Source organism: Simochromis diagramma, unplaced genomic scaffold (assembly GCF_900408965.1).
Source record: "Simochromis diagramma unplaced genomic scaffold, fSimDia1.1 OVJJ01000344.1, whole genome shotgun sequence".
NCBI classification, from domain to species: Eukaryota; Metazoa; Chordata; class Actinopteri; order Cichliformes; family Cichlidae; genus Simochromis; species Simochromis diagramma.
The window spans coordinates 6,873,384-6,897,604 of NW_024387375.1; the positions used below are offsets into that span (position 1 = coordinate 6,873,384).

Sequence of the window (24,221 nt, forward strand, 5' to 3'; positions counted from 1 at the left end):
GGTTTTGTATTTTTGCAGTTTCCAGCCTTCGCATTTCAGTGCATAGCCTGTCATGTAGTAAGTGCCACTATAAGATTAGTGGATTACAGTAAGGGTCTCAACGGCTGTTGGATGGATTATTATGAAATTGTATACACACATTTGTGCCCTCATCAGAATCACTTTGGCAATCCTTTAACTTCTCATCCTTTTCTTTTTCAATCAGATTCGATCGGCTTCAGCTTTATATAGTGTGTGGAACTAGTCTGCAATTTTGGGCATCCATACTACGATGGTGAATATGGAAAACAATGTGTCTACATCTATCAGCATGCTATCACAGTGATTCACGGAGTTAACGGTGCCATTGGTCTGACTGTAACACATTTTTATTAAAACATCAGAAATATAAAGTCATGTGTACGTGAATACCAAGTCATGGACAAAACATTAAGAACCCCTGTTTTATGGAATACACTGATTTGCAGACAGTACATTCTACATGCAGGACTAGAAAATTGAGTGAAACCTGTACAGATATGGCCAAGCTGTTTAGAAATCCTGCACCGCACAGTGTAACTGTAGTCTGTCTGTGGTTGACAGAGATTTGCAGACACCGGTGTTATCCATAGATCTCATTTTCCACCCATCCAGTCTGACTGCGGCAGCGCCGGCTTTGAGCTCTGCAGGGCTCGTAAATGTCATTGGTGACAAAGCCGCTCTCATTGTCCACACACGACACATTCTCATAATCGTTGCACAGGGAGTCATGGGACGGAGAACCGGAGTACTTTGTCATGATTTCTGCTGCTATCCTGCTGTCCAGAGCAGTGTGAGGCAGTTTGGTAATGTCACTGTAGGCATAAGGTCCTTGCACAGGGCAAGATGAAGCTGTTGCTAGCACCCACTGTTTTGATCTGCTGGGATAGCTTTCTGTTTCTGTCTTCCTCCTAAATATGAAAGAGGGCCAAAGTTAAAATCAACAGGACATACTCATATAATCAAATGCATTAAAAAAATTGTTATAGCTGTCTGTTTTACCTCTTAGCATGCTGTTTGTAGCAAAAGAAACCAACAGCTGCAAACAACAGCAACAGTAGCGCAGGGATAGTCGCATAAAGGATGTAGGAAATGTTGAGGGTGTTGCCAGAGAAAGATACTGTGAACAAAAGAACTTTGCTTGTGACACAGTGGTTTTTCATAGCTTCCCAAAACATACCTCAGAGTATCAAGAATATTTTCTTTCCTTTCTTACCAGAGGATTCAGGTAGTGCTATTTTTATCCTTTCATTACTTTCTGTGGTTGACAGTATGCTTGGAATCAAAGATGGAACTAGAGAAACCAGAAAACAAAATCAACAGGTGCGTGTGAAAAATATTTTAAATGATTCGATTAGTCCATAATATATATATATATATATATATATATATATATATATATATATATATATCACATAATGTATGATTTCACTAAACTCACCCATAGATAGACTATTACAGCTGACGCATATGACGCATATGTTCTACTGCAGAGGACAGTTGCATTTTAATTTCTAGAAAATTTAGCAGTTAAAAAAATAGAGTTCTCCAGAGAATCTTCATGTTTTATCTTTATATGGTTGGTGGCTGGATCCTTGGCTGCTCCAGTCTGCATACCAAATATGCTTAGGCAAGATGCTGAACCTCAGGTTGCTCTCCAATGATTTATCGGAGTATGAATGTGTGTGAAATTTAGCTAGAAAGGATTTATGAGTAGAAAAAAAGTGCTTTTATGAATATGTTTGCATGGGTGAATGACGCATGTAGTATGTAGCCCATTTACCATGTTTCTCGCAGAAAAGGTGTTTAAAAGAGGTCACAAGCATGTATAAATTTTCTTTAGCCTTTTATGTATTTATGAAAACTGTAGTAATACCCAAAAGAATGAGGCTGCAGATATAAGCAATGAGAAGGGTGGCTGAGCTCTCCCTTAAAGTAATGGTGAAGAGCTTGGTTATTCAAAATGGATTTGGAGTAGAGCTGCTGCTCCTCCACATTGAAAGGAGCCAGTCGAAGTGGTTCAGGCATCTGATTAGGATGCTTCCTGCAGGTGTTGGGTGTCTCAAAGGACAATAAACAAAATGTAATCGAACATACAGAATATTATGTATAATATAAAAATTTTCATGCGATCACATTACATGGAATACATGGTTGTTTTCAGAATGCACAGTACACAGCAGACGTTGTATCACGTTCTAATATTAGCATTTCTAAGCTGACAAGTACCTGCATATGCTGTGTTTCTGTCCTCAGTAAATACTGGTACTTTTTCTGCAGAACAGGGAAATAAATTAGTGTTATTCAGAGGAAGAAAGCAATACATGGGTGAGACTACTAAAGGTTGCTTTATGGAAAGAAATGAGTCATTTTTTCCCCTCTTTTCATGTAATCAGCTATATTTTAATGTCGGTTGTAAGAAAACATACCATTAAAACTCTTTCTGTTTAGTTTTAGCTGCTGGCAGCAGTGGATACATTGTAGCAGCGATCCCTAGACAATAAAATTCTAGTTTTGTAGATTTAGGAACTAAAAAAACAACCAGGAGCACCAAATTTTAACATTTTCCAGCACTCTTAAGCCAGCTAGATCACTGATATGTGTGAGGTATACCAGCTCACCTTCTGCGTATTTGCAGACAAAGTTGTTCTTGGAGCTGCAGTTTTCATCATTCCACTGGAACAGGAAACGACCCTCAGGTGTTTCAGAGGGCTGGTGATACAAAACTACGCACATTTCCTTACCGCACGATGGCTCATCCCAGTGCCAGTTCCTGCAACAAATAAGATGCACAAGTTTAGACTATATATTAATTTTCTTTCATTCTTTCGCTTGACTGCTGACAGAGACAGATGACTATTCTTACTCACCCCTATGGGCAGTTTACAATCACCAATTACCTAACACAAACCTCATTAAACTGCACGTGTTTGGTCTGTGAGAGAAACCTATGGTACCTCGAGAGAATGGACTCAGATATAACGAGAACATGCAAACTCCACTGGTAGATGCTGGATTCAAACACAGGACCCACTTACTGTGTGGCAGCAATGCTAACCACCACACCACCGTGCTGTCCTGAGCTCAAACAGTGTGTCATTTATTTCTATCTTAATCCCAAATTCTTGCAAAGGACATTAGACATTCCTTCGCTCCCACACAAACATCACCTAATCCAATATTTTTTCTGAGTCATCATTGAATACAGCCTTTTTCCACTTCCATCTGCAGCACACTGTCTCGGGGGCCACTCTTACTGTTTTCACAGATGCAGCTTAAACATTTACACAGATGAAAAATATATGTTAAAACAAAGAGGAAAAACCTGAACTTAGCCTTGCTTCCATCCAGCCAGTAATACTGCGAGGGGCAACCTGGGCTTGACGTCCCGACGCTGTAACGTTGCGGGTTGCGACGGAGCCCGATCCAGAAGTCGCCATCTCTATTGGTCAGCTTTTGTATGTACCTCTCTATCAGTTGCTGCTCACTTTCCGTCTCGATGCTTAGCAGCTCGCCTCCGTCCAACCTGCAGGCCTGTCTGGCATCCTCAAAGGTCAGCCTTCGCCTGCTGTCGTGGATGTAGGACGCCTTGTAACACGGACGCTGTGTCCCGCTCCGGCATATTCTTTGCCCTGGACACCAACCGGGAGCATTGAGGATAAAACAAGATGATAAATGCAGGGTTTTTGTTTTCTGAACCCTTCCTGTGGTATCTGTGTGGCAGGAAGATTTTAAGCTGCTTACAGTGTCACAGACAAAAAATAGGAACCAGAATGTTTGGGTTGCATTGCCAAATTCTTTCCACTGCAATGTGGGCAGAGTCAACCAGATGGTACTGATATTTATACCTTTACTTTCAAGGGCTTAAAAAAGGTTTTTTTTTCTACATCAGTCTCACTCCAGTAAAAATAATTTTACTCTCATTTTTTCACATTTCAAAATTTGCTGTCTCAACCCTCTGTATGTCCAGACTCAGTTTTAATCACTGTTTTTCTGACTTCCACATCCATCAAACTAAGTGTGTCAGGCTGGTACATGATATTTTGTCATGGGAGAGAGCAGGGCAACCATATCAAAGCAGTCATCAGAATAATGTTTTTCTAGGTTTTCTAGATTTTTAATTAGTTTATGCGCACTTTATCCTATTGCATCTGATGAAAAGAATGAAGAAATATGAGACCATGACAGGCTAAAAAACCTCCCTTGTTTCCATTTTCTTATACTAAAATGCACAATTGAATTTGTTGTGTTCTGATTGCCTATACATTCCCAAGAACAATCGAAAACACGTGGCTGTGTTTCACTGCAGTGCAAGGTTGTTGAAGTTTGCTAAAATTAAACTCATGAATAAACAATTTTAGTAAAACTGAAGTAAAACTAAGAACCAAACTTTAAAAAAGGGTAAAATCTGAATTAAATGACATTGTGCGCTGATAAATCTAACTAAAATAAAAACATACAGAACTTGTCTTCAGCAGAATCTGCAAGCTAAATCAAGATCAGCAAAGTCATTGCTATTTTATAACTATCATTAATTAATAGTAGTTATGCAATGAATTAATTAGTCAAATTTAATCAAGTTTCTTCATGGTGCAAACATCCTTTGAGACTGGGTCATGTGCAACTTCTGACTTTCTCAAAAGTCACATCAAGATTTTGAGTGATACATCATATGCACTAACCAGAACCTTCATTAGGCACTACAGTCATTAAAGGATGGACATGGTCACCAACAGTTAGGTAGACTGTGGCATTTAAACAACACTGAGTTGGTACAAAGGGACCCAGAGTGAGTCAAGAAAATGTCCCCCACACCTTTACACCAGCACCACAAGCCTGACCCACTGATACAAGGCAGAATGGATCCTTTCCTGCTGTTTACACCAAATCCTGACCCTGCAAACCAAATGTCACAGCACAAATCAAGACTCATCAGACCAGGCGATGTTTTTATAATCTTGCAAACCCCATGCAAACTTCAGCTTCCATTGCTTTTCTTAGGCAGCAGTGGCACCTGGTGTGGTCTTTTGCTGCTGCCCATCATCTTCAAGGCTTTGATATACTGTGTGTTCAGCTATGCTCTTCTGCATATCTTGCTTGTAAGGAGTTGGTATTTGAGTTACTGTTGTTTTCCTATCAAATCAAAGCAGTCTGGCTAGTCTCCTTTGATCACTGGCATTATTTAACCAGGAAATCCCTTGAGATTAATATCTCTTTCAAGGGAAACATGACCAAGATCTCAACGTCTGCCCAGACCAGAAGTAAGCCAAACAACGCCAGAGTGACTGAGAGAAGTGCAAAAAGTGTTGCAACTGTCCCAGTCTCTTCAGCTTTTCACAATCAATTGATCCTAGTTAGCTACTTGCTGCACGTCGCTTACGCTAGCCTGGGAGAGACAAGGGATCAAACCATGGGCTAGAAATACCTTCAGACTGGCTCGCAGCGGAGACTGTGAGGGGAAAAACTACAATACTGCATACGGATTTACATTATGTTGGCGTAGTTATGGCTATTGTTGTGATTAGGCCTATAGTTAGCAGCATTATTGTATCCTTTTAGTCCTACTGATGCGCTATAGTACAGTTAAAGGTGTTAAATTATAATTCTTCCTCATATTAAATGAGTTCGCCCACCTAATCGCATGCTGCTGTGCTGTGAGTTTGACTGCTGTCTGTTTATGATTATAACGCGCGCACACACACACACCGAGGACAAGTTTTCCAGCGGTTCTGGTTTAAGCCCGTTAACTTAAACATTAACAACAACAACACAAATACAACTCATGGTCTTGTCATTCAGATATTATCGAAGCTTTCTCGGCGAAAAACAAAACAAAAACAACAAAACTCGTACAACTCGGAAATAAAACTACTATAAGTTTTTTTTAAGGGAGTTTTCCCCACTTCGAAGGAAATTCTTACCATTAAGTTTAGAAGTGGAGCCAGGCTGGAACAAAACGGCGATAACAGTGCCAAACAGCTTCATAAAATCCATCTCTACATGTTCACCTAGTGTGCTGGAATCGTAAATAAGGTGTAAACTAGGGAGTTGGGATATGAGCTTGAGCTTCAGACCTCCGTGGTAAACACAGTGATGACACAGAGGGAGCAGCAGAATAGTCTATTCAGCCTAAAAGTGGGTCGTCTTGCTGAAGGCGTGCATATGCCGTCTGCTGAGGCGGAAAAAAGAAAAAAAAAAAACCAGGAGGGAGAGACAGAGGCCGATTTTTGGAAAAAAAAAGAAAAGAAAAAGAAAAAAAGTACATATGTCGCAAGAAAAAATAGAGTTGGTGTTCTTTTTAGCTGTAATCACTGAGGTATAAGTCCGCGCAGTTCTTAATCAACAATGCAGAGTCCCATTTCATATATACTGATGCCATGATAGGATGAATAGAGTTCTTTGTGCATATCATGCGCGTTGTATTAAAACTGTTAATGAGCATCTTTCATTCTTCCTGGCTGAGTGCCATGTCCAGGGAAAAACAGCTGAGAGGAGGAAAAAACAGGTTTACTTCAAAATGTTGTGTTGCTCGTTAAAAGTAGAATTCAGTTTTTCATTGTGTCTTTCTGATAAACAAGTTGATCTGATATTATGCTGCTTTTTGTATTTTATTTATTTAAAAACATACTGATCACAACTAAAAGAAATGCGTCAGTAAGTAATACGTTTAGAGGAAAATGATTTAGAACACACTGTGAAAACAACATTTAAAGAGAGATAAACAGTAAGGACACGAAGTAAGATTATTACAGAGTAAAAGATAAAGTGGAATTGGGTGGAAGAGAGCGAGGGATTGCCCATAAAACAGGAAAACAGGCAGTGGAGGAAGAGGAAAGTATTTTTTTTTTAGACCCGCACTTCCTGTTCATTGCTTTGGTCTGGTTTCCTTAATTTTCAGAGTAGAAATGACTGAGGTTAGACTGTCTGGATCAGTCATGAGTTATAAAATGGAAATAAATCAAATTTCAACGTCAGCTCCACCAGATATTTTTCTTTCTGGCCAAATTATTTCATCACTATTCTAAATGAATGTGAAGTCAGTGGTCATTTCCAGGGTGGGGGTCTTTCTCTGATCAAGAGGAACTGAGTGGACTGAATTATATGCACTAGCCTTTGCAGCCATAAAACCAACTGAAGACTGCATACATAGTCACCCATCTGTTTGCTATCTTCACTTGTCAGTGTGCAATCAGATCACAAGACAAGTGCCCAATCTGCACCTGCATCAGGTGAGTCCTTGCATCAAGAAGCATATCTGGACATGCATTTTGATGTTTTCTTAAGAATATTTTGATAATGCCCCCCATTTTGTCTTATTTTAATTTCACAAGTATTTGTTAACGTTAACATATGTCGCACAATGTACCTGCTTCCCAACACAAAATCCTCTAAATTGCACCTCTAAAGTCCCACGTTTGGTAAATATTTCAGGTAAATTTCATCATAACTTTTTAGATAATTGTACATAAAAAACTGCACATTTCAACCTAAGTCGTAGTAACATAATGGCATATTTCCACTACAGTTCTCTTATTGGAAACATATACAAACACACATAAAGAAAACAGTTTATCTGTATGGATGGATGGATGGGAAAAATATAGGAAAAATAGAAAGACCCTCTTCTTAGGTCTTCCAGACTAATTTCCAGCGTGTATCCATCAAAGGCTTGTACTTGCTTGCACTGTAATGCTGATGAGTTAAAATTATTTTGGTGGAGATATACTGAAAGAATCGAACACATTTTTAAGACATAAAGACACTCACATAGACTCACAACACAGATGTTGGCTTCAGCCTGTGGTCTTGCATGTCCTCTAATAACAGCTATCAACACATGACCTTGGAAGTGGAATAAAAATACCATTCTGTGGAGAGCTGAGAGAGGACAGATAATCATAGGTTAGTAAGGCATGTGGTCTGCTACCTGGGATCAAGCAGTCTCGCTGGCTGTCTCTTTGTTGGTGACACAGCTGTGTCGGTCATGTGGGTACCTCTAGAGAGACTGAGCCTCTGGACTGATTTCCTCTCCTTCATTTTGGTCTTTTGCTGCCTGTGCAGTAAATTTGATTATTGGCTGGTGAAGGCAAACGTTTGTCATGTGATGAAGAGCTGTGACTGTGTGTTATAAACCCTGCCACTGTTGAGCCTCTCCTCACATCATCATTGAGTTTATTATCGGGCAACAGGCTCAAATCTTATTTGCTCAGCACAGGAATGCAACGTGGATAACTTCATGTGAGGACTCAAATGCTAGACTGTAAACCAGAATTGTTATTTTGCAAGCAACCCCTTCAGGATTATTGCAGAGACACTGGCAGATTCATCTTTTAAGTTTGGAAACGTGAAAATAATATAGGAGGGACTATTTTAGTAGCAAAGCTGCATAAAATACAGCTTACAACTACAACACCTCGAGCTCAGGATCCACCTTAAATCCATCATCATGTTAGGTGATACTAAGCCTATTTCAAAGTGCCAATTATATCCATACAATACAATAAATAAACCTATGGATTTCACTGCTTTGCACAGCTCGTAATAAGCAAGACAAACATAATGAATCCACTAATGTAAACTTCATTAAAAAAATTGTACCTGAATTTTTCACGTATCGCTTTATTGGATATTTATTCGAACTTTCTGAGTGACTCTGCTGGAGTGGAAGTTGTGTCACTTGGTTTGAACTCTTCAGCTCTGGCAAATCACGAGTTGTAACCCAGACCCAACAACAACGAAGCATTTGAACTCTGTCTAATTTTGCCCAGCAGATGACACCAAACCACACAGAAGTAAGGTTAAGCAGCCACTCCCATTCATGGTTTAAACTGTTTAAGTGTCCAGAAAGTAATGACTCACATCAATTCAGGCATTCAGCTTTTTTTCTTTACTTTGGATACCAAACTTAAAATAGAAAATATTATCCTTACTTACCAACTACACTCATTTTTTTCTGACAACTATTTACTTTTAAGCCTGTAAACTAACACAGTCATGTTTTAATCTTTACTTATGGAAATATTTCAAAAGTAAGACCTATTTTAATATTTAACCTCCTAAGACCCAAACTCTTTCATGGCATGCATTTTTAATTTCTCTTTGATATTTGGGATGATTGGGACCTGATGAATGTAAAAACAAAGAATTACCAGATTTTTATTTATTTTTTTACCTGATTTTTGTTTCTAAGAAAAATGAGAGCCACATATGAGGATTCGTTTAAAATTTCGATAGAACAGTGGCAGTATAATGTCCTCGTAAGGGGATATCAGGCCCTTGTAGAGCAAGATTTAGTATTTTGGTCTAAATAACCCAAAATGTGATGTCCACATATGTGGACGCAAGGTCCTAGGAGGTTAAAGACACAGACTATTTTACATGCTTTTGTCTCTTAACATCTAGATTACTACAATGACTGTTTTACTTCCTAACCTACTGAATGACTGCAGACTATACAGAACTCAGGTGCCATGATTTGAACTTGAGCAAAGTGATGGGATCACATCAGTATGTGTTGGAATTGATTTTAAGATTGTACTGATTATTTTTGCAGCACCACTTCCTACCTTGACTGAAAACTAAGTCTTTAATTTGAATGGTCTTTTTTATCTCATACATTTCTTACTTGCGTTTCATTTACCTGATCTCGTAAAGCAGTTTGTAATCTGAAAAAGGTCCATATTTATTATTATTTATGAAAAATGATTTATTTATGTAAAAAATTATATTTTCTTGTACGTTACAAAAAAGTAACACATTACACAAAATTTAAAGAAAACTTTTACATTTATTTGGTAGAACTGGATTTTAATGCTGCATTAACATGTGGTTAAACTTGAGAGTTGTGGGTTTCTAGTAACAAACCATCAGCCATTCCTGAAATCACATATTTGTACAGTTTAATAATAATATTAAATAATAATATTATATATATATATATATATATATATATATATATATATATATATATATATATATTTCTAGTGGGATCACTGCTTTGGTAGTTTTACTCATCCTTCTTCTTCTGCCACTTGATGTGAGTAACCAACACAATATCTGTTACCATCAAAAGCATCTGAAACCCATTCAGGATTTGTTTTACAGTGTAAGATGATTACAGCATTGTGTCATAGGAGCAATTATCTGTGTATTTATTACAAGTTGTCAAAATAAATAAAAAATGAACCCTCTCCAACAACGAAGCATTACAAATGTTATTAAACATACAAGTTTCTCAGTTTCTTGTCCAAGTGATATTCTATATTCCCACCCAGAGGGGTTATCTGTAACAGTGGGGATTTTCTCTGCTGTACATGTCTGCAGAGTACAGTACCAATTTCTCACAAGCTTCCCAGCGTATCTTCTTTCCTCCAAATCTAAACCCTTGCCTTCTCTTGTGCCCTGGTTTTATACTTTTCTAGTGTGATTATATGTCAGTAACCATTATAGTTCTTGTTGAAAGGAGCCATTAAAGCTGCACACAAATCCTTGTTGGAGCTCACTGTCATAATAATCCTGTGTGGTCTGTGAAACATACCCTGCTAAAGATGGTGACACTACAGTTGATTTCAGCCCCTGTTCTGGGAGCAATGTATCGATGCATCAGGCAAGTTCATTTCACAGTAAAATTCACATATTTTAAAGTAGTAGTGCTTCTGTTAAGCTTATTAAACGAAATGGGTTTGATACCTAATCTTAGTCTTTATAAAGATAAACATTTAGTATTAAGATAAACTATTAAATATTAAGATTAAGCCACACATGTCCAGTGTTTGAGACATTGGTGGCTAAAGCTGACCCATTAACCTCTGGACATGTGACCATCATGTTCTCTGTTTTCTGTATATTATTATAGGGGCTTTACCTTGCAATATAAAATGTGCTGAGGCAACTGTTGTTGTAATTTGGTGCTATATAAATAAAACTGATTTGAACTGAATCATTCTACTTGCATAATTCACTGATTTCATTTAATTTATTTATTTATTTATTTCACACTTGGTACAACAATTCAAACAAACCAACCACACTTTCTATCAAAAAGCACTACAACCATGTGTGCAGTCAAGGTCATTGCAGGAAAAAAATATAACAATACAAGGACTAAGGAGTGGAAGAATGGCCTGTGAATTTTTTCTAAACAAGTTTCCTCTGAGGTAAAAATCAGGACAGAGTGACACTGGATAGAGTGACAAATGTTTTCTTTCACCTTGGGCTCTTTAGCAGAACACTAAGCTAATTTTCTTCTATATTACTAGTGAACAATGGGTGTTCTCAGTAGAGTTGTAACAGTTGTGGCCTATAGGTATCTAGTCTATAGGCAATGCAGTTCTATCAAGATTGAAATAAGTCTGACATGCAAGGGGAACTAACAGCAAGTTTTTAATAGGCTGTTGTGGCAAGATCACCTCTCAAGCATTCATTGTGCATAATTCTCAAGAGATAAAGCCACTCTTGAAGCATGTATGTTTAGTCTTTTTGTTTTTTTGCTTTTGGTTTTGAAATCTGATTCTTGAATTATTTGCAAGTCGATGGAGGATCTCAGTTATTAAATTTATGCATTGGCCTGGGTTCTGCTTTGTAAAATGCATTTGCTCTGCATGTGTTTCAGGCATTTTTTTATTAGAAACATTAGCTGCAATATGATAATGAAAAACCTGCAGGTCTTCAGTAATGTTGCCTGATTTTTGTAAGAAGTTATAGTGAAAAATTAAGTAAGGGAGAAAAGTGTCCGTGGCTCACTTTGTCTGAAGTCAGTCGAAAAGTTCAACAACCAAATATGCACACTGCATCAAGGTTTAAACCTCACTTGCCTCATTGCAGGAAGGTGCGACAGCCGACAGCTATATTTAACTTCTGTTCTTTGATAATGATTTCTGATGGAAGAAACCCGAAACAACAGTTGCAGCTAACCTGCGGGAGCTGTGTCACACAAGTCCCAGTACACAAAGATAGGGGAAAGTGTGTGTGTGTGTGTGTGTGTAGGGGTCTAAAATTAGACAAAGGGAGGGCTACTGAGTCACGCAACTGTGGTATGTATCCTGAATACTATATAAGCCATACATCTCAAATACTGTGACAAGCACCTGCTCAGGTATCACCAAGGTAAGACCCTCTTCTGGTTGTTGCATATAGGTCTCTGCCTAAAATAAAGAATTATATGCAGTACTGTGAAAAAGGATTCAGTCAATTGTCATTTTTTAAAAATACAGTAATGTGGAAATGGGAAATTGGTGCAATGATACATCTATTGTTAAGTAGTCTTCAAGAATAGTTCTTCAGGCTTCTTGAAGCTCAAAGCTTTTCTTTGGATGTTGGTTGCCTGTTGGTCAGCTCCATGTCAAGATGCCACTGATTTTCAGTCCAGTTCTTGTGTAAATTGGCAAACATCCTTTTCTCCCTGTTTCCTTCCTTGAGAATGGTTTCTTGACAGCCAGAATTAGACTGAGACCATTTCTGATGAGGCTTCAGTGAACAGTAGATGAATGCACTAAAGGGCCAGATGCATCTCTCAGGTCCCATGTCAGGTCGTTGCTGTATTTATCCAATTTCTTAAGGACATTATTTTCAGATTTTGTTCATGTGCTGTAGATAGTTTTTTAGGCCTACCACTTCTTCTTTTGTCCTCCTCTGATTTTTTAAGGACTGCATACTGTGATATACCAGGCATGATACAATTTAAAATTGGCTCTCTGATAGGTTATCTACTATTATCATAGGTCAGTGAAATTAAAAGAAAAAAAACCCAGAAAACTGCTCAAGACCACTTAAAAAGAAATTACAAAAGCGTCTGGCTTCTCTAAAGAAATGAAGTGTGGCTCCGGACCTTTCCACATGATTGTAGACCTTATTATAAACATTGGAATCATCTAGCAGAAAAACAGCAACTTATTTACACATTTTTCACATAAAATAATAAAAATAACTGTTGCTACTGTTGTTTTACTCCTTTTACAGGAACTGCCATTATGGCTCTTTACCGTTGTCTCCCCCTGCTGGTGATGCTTTTGCAGCCTGTTCGGTGCCTCTATAACTGCTCCTCTGAATATCAAAGGACCCCAGGTACTTTTTGTGTGACTTTCAACAAATAAAATATCAGTGCTATTAAGAAAACAAAAACAATGCTCTTTTTAAAACTTTTTGACCAATTTTGGTAGATATTTATTTAGCTGTACAAGATTTAGGCTTTAAACATGGCAGCCACTAAATCATAATCATTTAACCTTTTAATTAAAAAAAAAAAAATCACATTATTAATATATAAAAGTAAACAACTATTTAACTCCCAGGGTTTTTAAAATTTCTTTCTTTCGCAGAAAACTCAGACCTAATGGTTCAATGTGGCACCAGCATGATTACCCTGGACATCAACCTATGCACAGTTCAGTGGGCTGGCTTCAATGCCACAGAGCTAGCACTGAATGGGCAGTACAGTAATACAGCGTGCCAGGGCTCTGTGGACACCAGTGTGAACCCTCCGGTCGTCCATTTCCAGCTTCCTGTCAACCAGAGTCAGGATAACTCCTGTCGCCAGTCTCTGCAGGTTACTGGATATTGGAGAATGGAGAGATTGGCAAAAAATGACACATATCTGGAAAAGGGAGCTCCCAGATGTTAGTTATCTGGCTGCTTTTTGGGAAACTGTTTAGCAGCATACATGAACCACAATCGTATCTCTTTCTATCTTTCTTAGATTGTAGATGAAAAGCCAGACCCTACAGGTCCCTTCAGCAGCTTCTCGAGTATCCAGGCAGTTATTGTTACAGGATACATTAACACACCTAGATCTGACCAGGGGCTGATCAGCTACTCCACAGATCTCTATTACCACTTCTCCTGCCGATATCCACTGCAATACCTTTTGAACAATACACAGATTACAGCGTGAGGAACCAGATATACTTACTCCAGAGATATGTTTCTTATTGCGCATTTACAGCAAATCTAAAAGTTACCATATCTTTCTCTGTCTTTTTTTGCACGTTTTCAATTATTTTTCTAGCTCCTCAGTCTCTGTGGCAACCAGCAACAATAATGGGACCTTCATCGATTCACTCAAAATGAGTGTTTTTAACGTAGGTATAAATTATCAGTCAGCTCATGAGGACACAAATCAGATGTGTTTCTAATGACTTGGTTTACTCTGACACTCTTTTTCTAGGACTCTAACTATAACTATCCGTTAGTGGTGCCTCCAACAGGACTTGAGCTGCGAACCAAGATATATGTGGAGGTCAAAGCTGATAATCTGACACAAAAGTAAGTAAATGCCTTTCGGATGCTCATAACGAACTCATCAGACTTCATTCCTGTTGATTCAGTATTGTCTTTTTTTTAGTTTCAATTTACTCTTGGATCGTTGTTTTGCTACTCCAACTCCTTACAATATGCCACAGAGCGTGCAGTATGACTTCTTCACTGGGTAAGAAAGCGCACACTAGCACAGTGTAACTGTACATTAAGATATTTTCATGTCTCTAATAAAAAAACAAAACACTTTCCACCAGCTGCAATATAGCTAACAGGACGACTGTGACGAGCAATGGCGTCTCCACGGTTGCCCGGTTTAACTTTGAGGCCTTCCGCTTTGTTCAGCACCATGACCAGGCAAAGTCCAGCATCTATGTGCACTGCATGCTGAGACTCTGTGAGCCTAGCAAATGTCAACAAATTCAGGTAATTTCAAGTAAGTCGAAAAGTCAAGAATGAACGCGTTCTTTGAAACAGCAGATAAAGTCATGGTAGAGAAAAGATACCACAGACGATATTTAATAATATATAATATATATTACTTAATGGTTTTATAGAACTTGGCAGGAAAGAGATTGTTATTTCCACCAGCAACACTTTGTGGTTCACAGTTGGGCCACTAAATCCCTGGGGCTGTATGCTCATCCCTATCTTAACATGTATATTATAAATCCATAGTTTCCACATGTTTTGTGTTAAATATTTTCAGAATTGTGCTAATAACAGAAGAAAAAGGTCTTTGGTTCCTTTTGGTAAAGAAAGCAGCGAATCAACTACCATTTCAGTCGGACCTCTTTACACGGCTAAAGGTTTGAAACATATTTTTATTCTTTTCTTGCGATTTTCCAAGAATACTTAAGTTATAAAGTTTCTCACTTTCCATTTTTCTTTTACTTTATTAAAGACTCTCCCAATGCAGAAGACAGTGAGTATACTTTAGTTGGACTCATAAATACATCTTAATATTGTTTCATAATTCAAAAAGCAAACTTAATTCATCTCTTCTTGTGTGCATCAGGTAATACCGTGACTTCAGGCAGCGATGGCCATAACATGACAGGCCTGACTGTGCGCCTGCTGTCCTGCTGGGTCTTGGTGGCTGGTTTGTTCTGAAGCTGTTTAATTGCACTGGACTGACAGATCAACCAGCCAATTCTCTTTGCATTGTCACCTTGTACAATGCTGAAGCTGCATAGTGCTGTAGATTGTGAGGTAAAATCTGATAATGTTGTAGTTTTCATCCTATTAAATATAATTTTGTATCCATACTTAGTTGTCAGTTGTGAAGGGAAAGTCAAACTTGAACTGTAAAGCAATTAAAAAACAAGTAATTCTGATATTTTATGGCAATAGAAATAAATTTTGATTATACTTGTCTACAAGATGTTTTTTCTGTAAGATGTCTTCTATAGAATCTCAACTGCTTATAAGCAAATAAAGTATATGCTTTAAATAAACACAAACAAACAAAGAAACTCACAGACTCTGTGACTGACATGCAATAATTAATTGACAGAAAGAAAGGGTCATTTGTACAGTGTCATGAATACCTTTACTCTCAAAAGACAGCGATATATATATACATATATATACATATATATACATATTGACAATTCCTCACCGGGTCACATACAGAATGAGACAAATGCATCAAATTCACACTTTCAGACATATTTACAACATACTCACTGTGCTGCTACAATGGCAACAAACAAACAAATAAATGAAAAGGAATACAGATTTCTGTAGTCACTGCATTGACTGCATAATGTCCTGAATCAGAGCTGAGAGCTTAACTGAGAAGTCCTCCCGCAAAGAGCCACTTTGGAGTGTAAATGAAGAAGAAGTCGCGCTGGAGGCTCTTGGGACCACAAGCTCCTTTTTCAGCCCTGTAAACAGCCTTTCCATTCGAGCTTGAAGCACTTGGACCTCCACGGATGCGTTTTGGCAGAACTGCTCTATGCTACCTCTCACTTCTGCCGTATGAGGTTGTGCAGATTGTAGCACTGCAGAAAGCTGTACTTTCAGGGCCTCCACCCTGTTCTGTGCCTCCTCTTTAAGTGAACTCACTTCCTGTCCCAACTTGGAGCTCATTTCCAGCCATACATTTGATGTGCTTGGCTCTTCTTCACGATCACTAGTCTGTTTCAGATGTTCAATCACTCCACTTGCTTTGGTATAAAAGTCACTGATGGTGTTAGCAAACTTAAAACTGCTGTGCTCCAGGGATTGGCTGATTAACTCGAAGGCTTCCTGATACAGAGACGGACTGGCCTCCTCCTGAGCCTCAGCTGTTTCTAAAGCCTGTAGATAGAGACCCAGCTGGCTGCACAGATCTTGGCTGTTGCTACTAAGAGAGCCTTGGAGCTGCTGAGTCAGGGGAGTTAAGCGTTCTCTCATGCTGGCCAGGCGGGAACTGAGATGCGCCGAAGATGGGGACAGCCTCTCTCGCAGCTCCACCAGCTCTTGACGCAGACGGATGCGCAGGCGCTCCGACTCCATGGCGAGCTTGCGCTGCATTTCCTCTGTCACAGGGTTGTCATCATGTTCTTGGTTGTAAAGTGCACTGCTGTCTATGCTGCTCTTGTAAATCTTTCTGCAGAAATCAAGAAAGAAGAACTGAATTATAACGTGTGAAGACAGGTTATATGCTACAAAATAGTAGTAAGCAAGTATTTATATTTGCATATGTATACTGAAGATATGGTCGTTCATGAAGACAACTTACTGCAAATCTTTTGTGAGGTCTGCCTTGTCATGAGCTTGGTTGGTCTTTCCATCAGACCAAGTTGGCTCTCTGCTGTCACTGTGTAGTGGGTATCCTATAGTTTAAAAAAAAAAGAAGGAGCATAAATCTACATAAATAAAGAATCACATGGCAAAATGAAGAAAAAGGAGGAAAGGAGGAGATAAACATACCTGAAGTTGTCAGGAAGGACACAGCAAAGATTACAACTTTTAAATGCATGTTCATCTTTCTGTAGAAGGACAGATGATAGAAAAATATTTGAATTTCACCCTCAAAACATATAACTATAAGAACTTTTCAATATATTCTTCTCCCAGTACAAAAATAAGCACATTATGAATGTAAGTATGTCTTTACCTGAGTATCAGGGGTGTGTGGACTGACTGCTCATCTCATCTGACTTATAAAGTCCTTGTTATCAGAGCAGCTGCCCCAACTCTGCTTATGTCAACAGTCAACACGTGGAGGGTCACACTGATGATAGAACACACACACACACAAGGTGATGTCATGCCTCTAACTGTTTAGCTGTTATAAAACGTACCCAGATTTTTTTGCCGCATTATTGAAATGAAATTAGGATTGAAGGATTGGAGAGGATTAAAGAATGAAAAAAATAAGAATAAAAATGTTTCCAGCAAAGCTCAACACTACCTTTGGAATTTTGAGTGAAAAAAAGCCTAAAGTAAGTTAGAAACACACCTTGCACGGAAGAAATGGCCTTCACGTCTGCAAATGCTTGAAAGTGTATTACACTTGTAACCCTAATAGCCAGCAAAGCCTAACTCCACTAGTGAAAAGAAAAAATAAAGAGTCTGACTGTACTGAACTCATTCTCGTTCTCATTTGATTTGATACCACAATAGCTTCTGGTCTCAGACACTCATTTCAATACAGTGTGGGATGCAATTTGCATACTATAGTTGGATTTATAGCAGAAAAATGTAAGTAAGATGTGTATGCTATAGGTTGTGGCTACCTTGTGATTGAGAAGCCATTATTTCAAGTAACAAAGGTGTAGCCTGGCCTATTTATGGCAGCGTTTTGTACCTTTGCCCCTTCTACACTGTCACGGGAGATGACTGATAACATTTGGAGCACCTAAAAGCAGCTTTCAAGATTATACTTAAAGAAGTCTGATGTTCATTTTATGAATTACATGAAAACCTTTTCACCCAAGCTAGCTAGTGCTAGTTTCCAGCTGTACCTTAGCGTTTGCATGCAAAGTTTAGACAGGATCTCTTGTTTCAGTCCATCTACCCCCTTTTGAAAAAATATTTTCACTCCTGGCTACAACCCCCAGCAAGAAAAGGGTAATTATCAAAATGCAAAAACAAAGCCTACAAACCCAGTGGGTAAGTTTACACTGCACAAGAGGCAGCTAGCTCAAAGTTCACATTATAATGAACTAGTTCAGATTGCATGACTACATGTTGTTTAATGAAAGGAGAGCACAGGGGTGTGCTGGAGTTTGAGTCTGAGAAGCCACCGACCGCCTAGCACTATTTGGCACATTCTCCCCGTGCTAGCATGGGTTCTTCCAGGTACTCAGGCTTCCTCCCAGAATTCAAATACATGCATGTGATAAACAACCTCTTTTTGTGGGACTTTTTTTAGATTCACTTCACAGGAGGTTGAGCTGCAGATGCCAAAAATGAGGACATGACCAGGATGAGTCTATCACAGACTGACAGACAAAGTTAGAGAGGCAAGGTTGAGATGGTTGGCACAAAGAATAGTGGATATTTTAGACGAAGAATTTGCTCTTTGCTTAGTACCTCTTTCATTCTTTTGTTCTAAAAGGCCTTAAAATGTCTTTGTCCTTACCTCCATGCTAAAAAGCAAAAAAAAGAAGAAAGTTGGGTAATCTGTGCAAGAGGTAAATGTCAGTCTATAGTTCATGGAAAGGTCTCATTCCTCCCAAATGTGGACATTTTACCTTGAATTCTTGCAGAGGTTTGGATTTATTAGGGTGACCCAAACAAGTTTAACAATGTTATTTGCAGACACATGTGAACTTTGGCCTGATTTCTGTCTTTTTACGTCAAAAGCTCATTTTACAAGAACCCAGACTACGTGAATATTTGCACTGAGTAACTTGTTTGACTTGCAGTCAAGGTTATGGCTTTTTATGCATCATTCCCGACGAAAAGTTGTTTGTTGTGTGTTTTGTAGTCTTTAAATTGTGTAACATTTCAACGAAATGTGTTTTGGACCAGCTCACCAAGCTTTGGTTTATCATGGATTGCTTTGGATGCTTGACAGAGAAGAGTTTACTCATCAGTGTTTGTGCTGCTTGTAAGAACAGAAAAAAACAACTCATGTAAACAGCGCGGAGGTCCTTTTAAATTTTTGAGTTGCTTTTTCTTTTTATATTTTTATGCTGCTGGTAATAAAATCTGTGATATTATTTAGCAGTTCTTTGTTGGCTATGTTTACTGTTTTTTGGTAAGTGAAATGTGCAGGCTTTTTCCACCAGTGACACGCGTATGTGGGTGAAAGTTGAACGCTGCTCGGTTAGATAAATTGCGAGTAGTCATCAGAAGATCATAGTTCATGGCTACCCTAGTGGAATATCTAGGTTATTCGTATGATCTAAAGTCCAGTATCTATTTCACTACAAAAACAGCACAGAGTGAGAAAGACTTTGGTTACTGTACACAACAATGGACCTGCTGGCTCCTCTTTGCACTGAAGAGTTTGAGCATATGTGACTCTTGTCACTCGTATATGGTGAGCTGAGGGCACATGCATGTATAACCATGAGTTTATATTTCTAGAAAATGATGATATTTTTTAACGTTACATAAAATTGCATGGAAATAACTCGTCAGATCATTACACTTTATATAACAACAACCTGGATTACTGGTGATCAATGGGCAATTTAATCAGTTCACAGATAAAAGTGGCATTTGTTGATGCAAATGATCTGTCGCTTTTGAGCCACACAGACCTTGACCTTAGTTTCATTCCACTTTCAGCTAATTTGCAGCAGCTATCAGAAAGTAAACACACACGGACAACGCAGCATTCGGCAGGTTTGTGAGACTGGTTCATCGGCAGGTGAAGCTAAAGCTTGCACAATGACAGACTCTTGATCTGATCAGTTATCAATACCATACTTGTCATACTATGTGAATTTAAAAGTTGCCTCTGTGAATGGGAATGGTATTTGAGAACTGGTTGCAAGCTAAAAAGATTCTGGAAATAACAGGATTCTGGATTCTCTGTTCCTTTTATCAGTGCTGTTGTGTTTTTCTGACAGTCTCACGTCACAAAACAATGACGTGAAACTCCGAGCAGTGGAGCTTTTGTACATCCCAGTTTCTGGGAAGCCTTTATTCTTCTGTGTTTCCATGCTGTTTTTAACTCAGAGATAATGAAGCTGCATTGACCCTGAAAACCCATGTAGACTTACATTTTTTCAGGAATCAATAAGGAAATCAATAAAGAATTTGACCTGTAAGCAGAATCTGCAGTGGCATTTCTATACAAAAATCTTATTGATATCCTCTCTTAGATGAGACGCACCTCATTCTCAGTAGACTCCTCTAAAGCAAAGCTGCGTTGTTGTACATCAGGAGCCAAATCATTAATCAGTATCATGGTAGCACTGAGAAGAACAAAAGCAGTAATGTGATCAGGCAGCATCAGTCTGTTTTTCCTTGCTGCTTTCCACCAGTGACCAGTCACTCCACTCTTACTGTCACCTTACCTTACTGGCCTTATAAATTTTTCAGCAAGCCATTGAAAGTTATGCAGATTAACTAGCACACTACTTACCTTGCATCTCTGTGGGTTTGCGGCATCTCTAGAAGTAGTTTCCAGTCTATGATGAAAACAAGGATCATGGATTAAATTATTCATTTTTTCCTTCCACAGTCTGGAATAGAGTTGGGATTGATGTTCATCTGGTTTTTACTTCAATGGTGGACATATTAACAATGCAGCAAACTTGCAAATGCATGGGGTTAGCTTCTCTGCGGTGGCTGTTTGCTTCTGTGCTGCTAACTGTGACTCGTGGAAACAACTTCAGTGGACATAACCAGGAGAGACCACGCTGTCAGCCAGGTAGGCTGTTTTGACTGCATAATAAAGTGGCATTATTCTGGAAAACATTACAACAACGCAAAAATAAAGAGAATAAAGAAAAATGGATGACAAAAGATTTGTTTTATAGTGTGTGTGTGTGTGTGTGTGAGACACGATGTTATTGTTTCTATTAGGTTTCTACTGCCCACTGGGGAGCCCTGCTCCAGTCCCCTGTCCTAAAGGAACATATGGTCCACATGCTGGAGCTGTGTCCATGGACAGCTGTCTGAAGTGTCCTGCCCATCACTACTGCCCTAGACCAGGCTTGTATTCCCCACTTTCCTGTGGTCCAGTGGCTCAGCAGCCTGTGCCTGGCCAGGACACTTGCATCTGTCCAGAAGAGGGACAGAGTTTTCAGGTGTTCTTCACTGGCTTGTTTTGTTGAAGTGTTTTTCACATGATTGAAGGATCCACCTGGGTATTTGTGTAGATTGTGGGTTAAGTGTATCTATGTGTTCTCCCCATTGTTTTCATTTGACTTCATCTGACACATCACAGCTTTCGACAGCGCTTGTCACACACTTCCTTTATTGTCTTGTGAGTTCATCCATTATAAATGAAACCCAAGGAAGAGCTCAAATTTCTCAAGCCTGTTTTTTTTTGTGTTAGGAAAGCCCTGTTCCAGTGTGAACACTTTTATAGTCGGTAGAGTATCTTCCTCACTTTCCCTCTGAAGCATTCGACAGAACAATCTGTAGCTTCAAGCTCAATAGCTTCTGATCAAGTTTCCTCACTTCAGGGTCAAATTTCCTAGCCTGCTGCAGTGCGTGCAGGTGTTGAGATATTCTTTCATCAGCTCAGACTAACAGATATGAGATTTGTCTCGCTGTCATATCGGTGTTTGTGTATACAGTTGTATAAAAAAGGAAGGACAGGAAAATCAATGTTCAGACTGAGCAATAATAATACTCTGATATGTAGTAAGGTTCAAAGTGCAGTGTGTCTGTGTGTGTCAATGAATGAAGGAATGAATGAATGAGCACTTTGGAATATTAGGTAACAAACTGACCACAGCATGAACTGCTATCCCCCTGAGTTTTCCACAGGCCAATGATGGACGTTGCCACTGCACCATCGGCTATCAAACCACCGGAAACGGAGACAAATGTGTACAACAACAGTACGATGTCTGCAGAGACGGAAAAACCCGTACACAGTATGGAGACTGCCTGGACAGACACCAGTGGTCATTTCACTGTAGTCAGCAGGTTATGCATTGTGCAATCATGTCATAATCAGATGTATACAGTCAAAGTAGGGCAAAGGTTCCGCCACAAAATGACATTAGACAGGAAACTCATGCTCAAGATATGTGACACAAGTTCAGTTTTAAACTGCAGCCTGTTTACAGAACACACTGACTAAACATATTAAGCAAGGCTAATGAGTACAAACCAGATGTCTTTGCCCTCTCTTACATGAACCTGACAATAGTTTACCTAGCACAGACTCATATTAAGTCCACTTAGCATTTAACCATTAACTACTGCATGAAACTCTAACTTCATTAGCAATGCTTTCACTGTTCTTTCTGTTTAGAAAGGAGACCACTAAAAACTGTGAGCTGATTCTTGCTCTGCCTTTTTCCTGCAGGTGTGCCATACTGCAGAGGACTACTGGGGTTTTGATGGGGAGCTGGGCCTGTGTATTTGTAGAGAGCCTCCTGGAAGAGCTGCATGTGGAGGCCTTTGCAGGAGCAGGCCAGCTGCTGAACTGAAGCTCCAGTGCGAGACCAATGGGGAAATGGGACTGGTGTGGAGCTATGACAATCAGGTGAAGAAAGGAAATTGCAGGTTCATGCACTGAAGCACAAAAACTGTGCGATAACTATATACTGTAATGTAACATTTGCACTGAAACTATCATATGATGGACAGTTTTTAGGTATAATATGCACACATCTATGCGAGACATATCTATCTCTCCAAAAGAGAAAGCTGCAGACAGTGCTGCAGTGACCTATTAATGGCAAACACACTTATTGTGTGTGTTCAGGTGTTGAGCGTCTCTGGCAGTGTGCTAGAGACAATTTTTAAACAGTGGGACTCCCAAGGGAACCTGCAGTGCAGCAGCCAGATCCAGTCATCACGTCCTGTCTACATTGTTCAAACAACAGGTGGAGACGCAGCCGCACACAATGCCTTTTATGTCCTGCACTTTATCGCTTTGCAGCTCCCCCTCTCTTTCTCTCTCTTTTTGAGAACCCTCCCCCCATCTATCTGTCTTCTTCCTGTCTGATTGCAGATGCAGGCTTCCTTGGCCTCCTCAGCGGCCTCCCAAAGGAACTTGAGCAACTGTTTCCTGACACCGCTCAACAGGATTCTCAGAGCTCAGCTGGTGTGCCATAATAAAACAATCTTTTCACATCATGAAAACACAAATGAATGCATGAGCAATTTTACCCAAGTAATTGCTGCAATAATGAGGGCACCGCATTGTGGATTTTCAGGGAAACATTATGTCAGTATTAGAAACATCAGTCATGGAGACACAGAAATGGAGAGAGGAGATAAGGCTGATATTAATGGAAAAGGAAGAAGGCCAAGCATAAGTGGCGTTTTGAACCCGACAGCATGTCTCCATTTGGGTGATGTAATACTCTTCACTGTCAGCCCACGTCACTATCCCCAGTATGACATGTAAGCCGGATACTTGTTTTCATGCCCATTTTCTCCTGCCATTTCTCTGTTTGTACATTTTCTCCCAACTCGCTTATTTATGTCTTTCAGTGACAACTTGTACAACACAAACACTGACTTTGACTGGGGCGCATTCAGACAGTTAAAAGAAGAGCTGACGTTGTCATGGACTCCTCCTAGCTGCTTTGCTGTGGTCTTTAGCCAGCCGGGAGTATATGTCTTTACACCGAGCAGCCATCAGCACAAACATTTGGTAACAAACTTTACAAAAATACACAGTTATGCTCAGATGTTTAAGGACTCATCATAGTCATGGTTATTTTGGGGATTTTTAATGATTTCTTTGAACTGATTGTGAAGAGTGGGACTACCTCCAAGGTCTTCAACCTCAGATCAGCAGCTAGATGGTTGAAACTTGGACAGAGTCGAGTGCTCCAATGATGACCCCAAACACACATCAGAACTGGGTT

At 39.3% G+C, this 24,221-nt stretch overlaps 4 protein-coding genes across 5 annotated transcripts in view; 2 read left to right on the top strand and 2 right to left on the bottom strand.

Moving 5' to 3' along the window:
• Positions 1-344: 344 nt before the first annotated feature.
• laynb (layilin b) lies at positions 345-6,314 on the bottom strand. Of its 2 annotated transcripts, none has more exons than XM_040009186.1 (7): positions 5,940-6,314; positions 3,344-3,668; positions 2,640-2,791; positions 2,248-2,292; positions 1,235-1,312; positions 1,021-1,138; positions 345-929 (listed from the first exon to the last, which is right to left on the bottom strand). In XM_040009186.1, exons 1-7 carry the CDS (start codon positions 6,010-6,012, stop codon positions 602-604), a joined length of 1,119 nt encoding a protein of 372 aa, XP_039865120.1. In that variant the 5' UTR covers positions 6,013-6,314; the 3' UTR covers positions 345-601. The 2 variants fall into 2 exon arrangements, with proteins under 2 accessions (XP_039865120.1, XP_039865121.1); XM_040009187.1 differs by having other exon boundaries at positions 3,344-3,650; positions 5,940-6,306.
• A 5,795-nt stretch (positions 6,315-12,109) lies between these two features.
• Positions 12,110-15,744, top strand: LOC120719858 (zona pellucida-like domain-containing protein 1). Its single transcript, XM_040009393.1, has 11 exons — positions 12,110-12,123; positions 12,976-13,080; positions 13,335-13,561; positions 13,712-13,902; positions 14,021-14,093; positions 14,180-14,277; positions 14,357-14,440; positions 14,526-14,694; positions 14,978-15,077; positions 15,173-15,193; positions 15,287-15,744. Exons 2-11 carry the CDS (start codon positions 12,987-12,989, stop codon positions 15,379-15,381), a joined length of 1,152 nt encoding a protein of 383 aa, XP_039865327.1. The 5' UTR covers positions 12,110-12,123; positions 12,976-12,986; the 3' UTR covers positions 15,382-15,744.
• A 30-nt stretch (positions 15,745-15,774) lies between these two features.
• Positions 15,775-17,324, bottom strand: zgc:162608 (uncharacterized protein LOC100037332 homolog). The gene is made up of 3 exons (XM_040009394.1): positions 17,188-17,324; positions 16,997-17,090; positions 15,775-16,864 (listed from the first exon to the last, which is right to left on the bottom strand). The coding sequence occupies exons 1-3, from the start codon at positions 17,240-17,242 to the stop codon at positions 16,018-16,020; spliced, it is 996 nt and encodes a 331-aa protein (XP_039865328.1). The 5' UTR covers positions 17,243-17,324; the 3' UTR covers positions 15,775-16,017.
• Positions 17,325-20,152: 2,828 nt separating this feature from the next.
• LOC120719860 overlaps positions 20,153-24,221 on the top strand; it is a 36,719-nt gene continuing 32,650 nt past the window's right edge. Inside the window, exons 1-8 of the mRNA XM_040009395.1 lie at positions 20,153-21,091; positions 21,247-21,470; positions 22,159-22,320; positions 22,706-22,885; positions 23,108-23,228; positions 23,357-23,449; positions 23,562-23,751; positions 23,842-24,004. Of these exons, the coding sequence (XP_039865329.1) occupies positions 20,947-21,091; positions 21,247-21,470; positions 22,159-22,320; positions 22,706-22,885; positions 23,108-23,228; positions 23,357-23,449; positions 23,562-23,751; positions 23,842-24,004 (1,278 nt within the window). The 5' untranslated portion in view covers positions 20,153-20,946. The remainder of the gene's footprint in view (positions 21,092-21,246; positions 21,471-22,158; positions 22,321-22,705; positions 22,886-23,107; positions 23,229-23,356; positions 23,450-23,561; positions 23,752-23,841; positions 24,005-24,221) is intronic.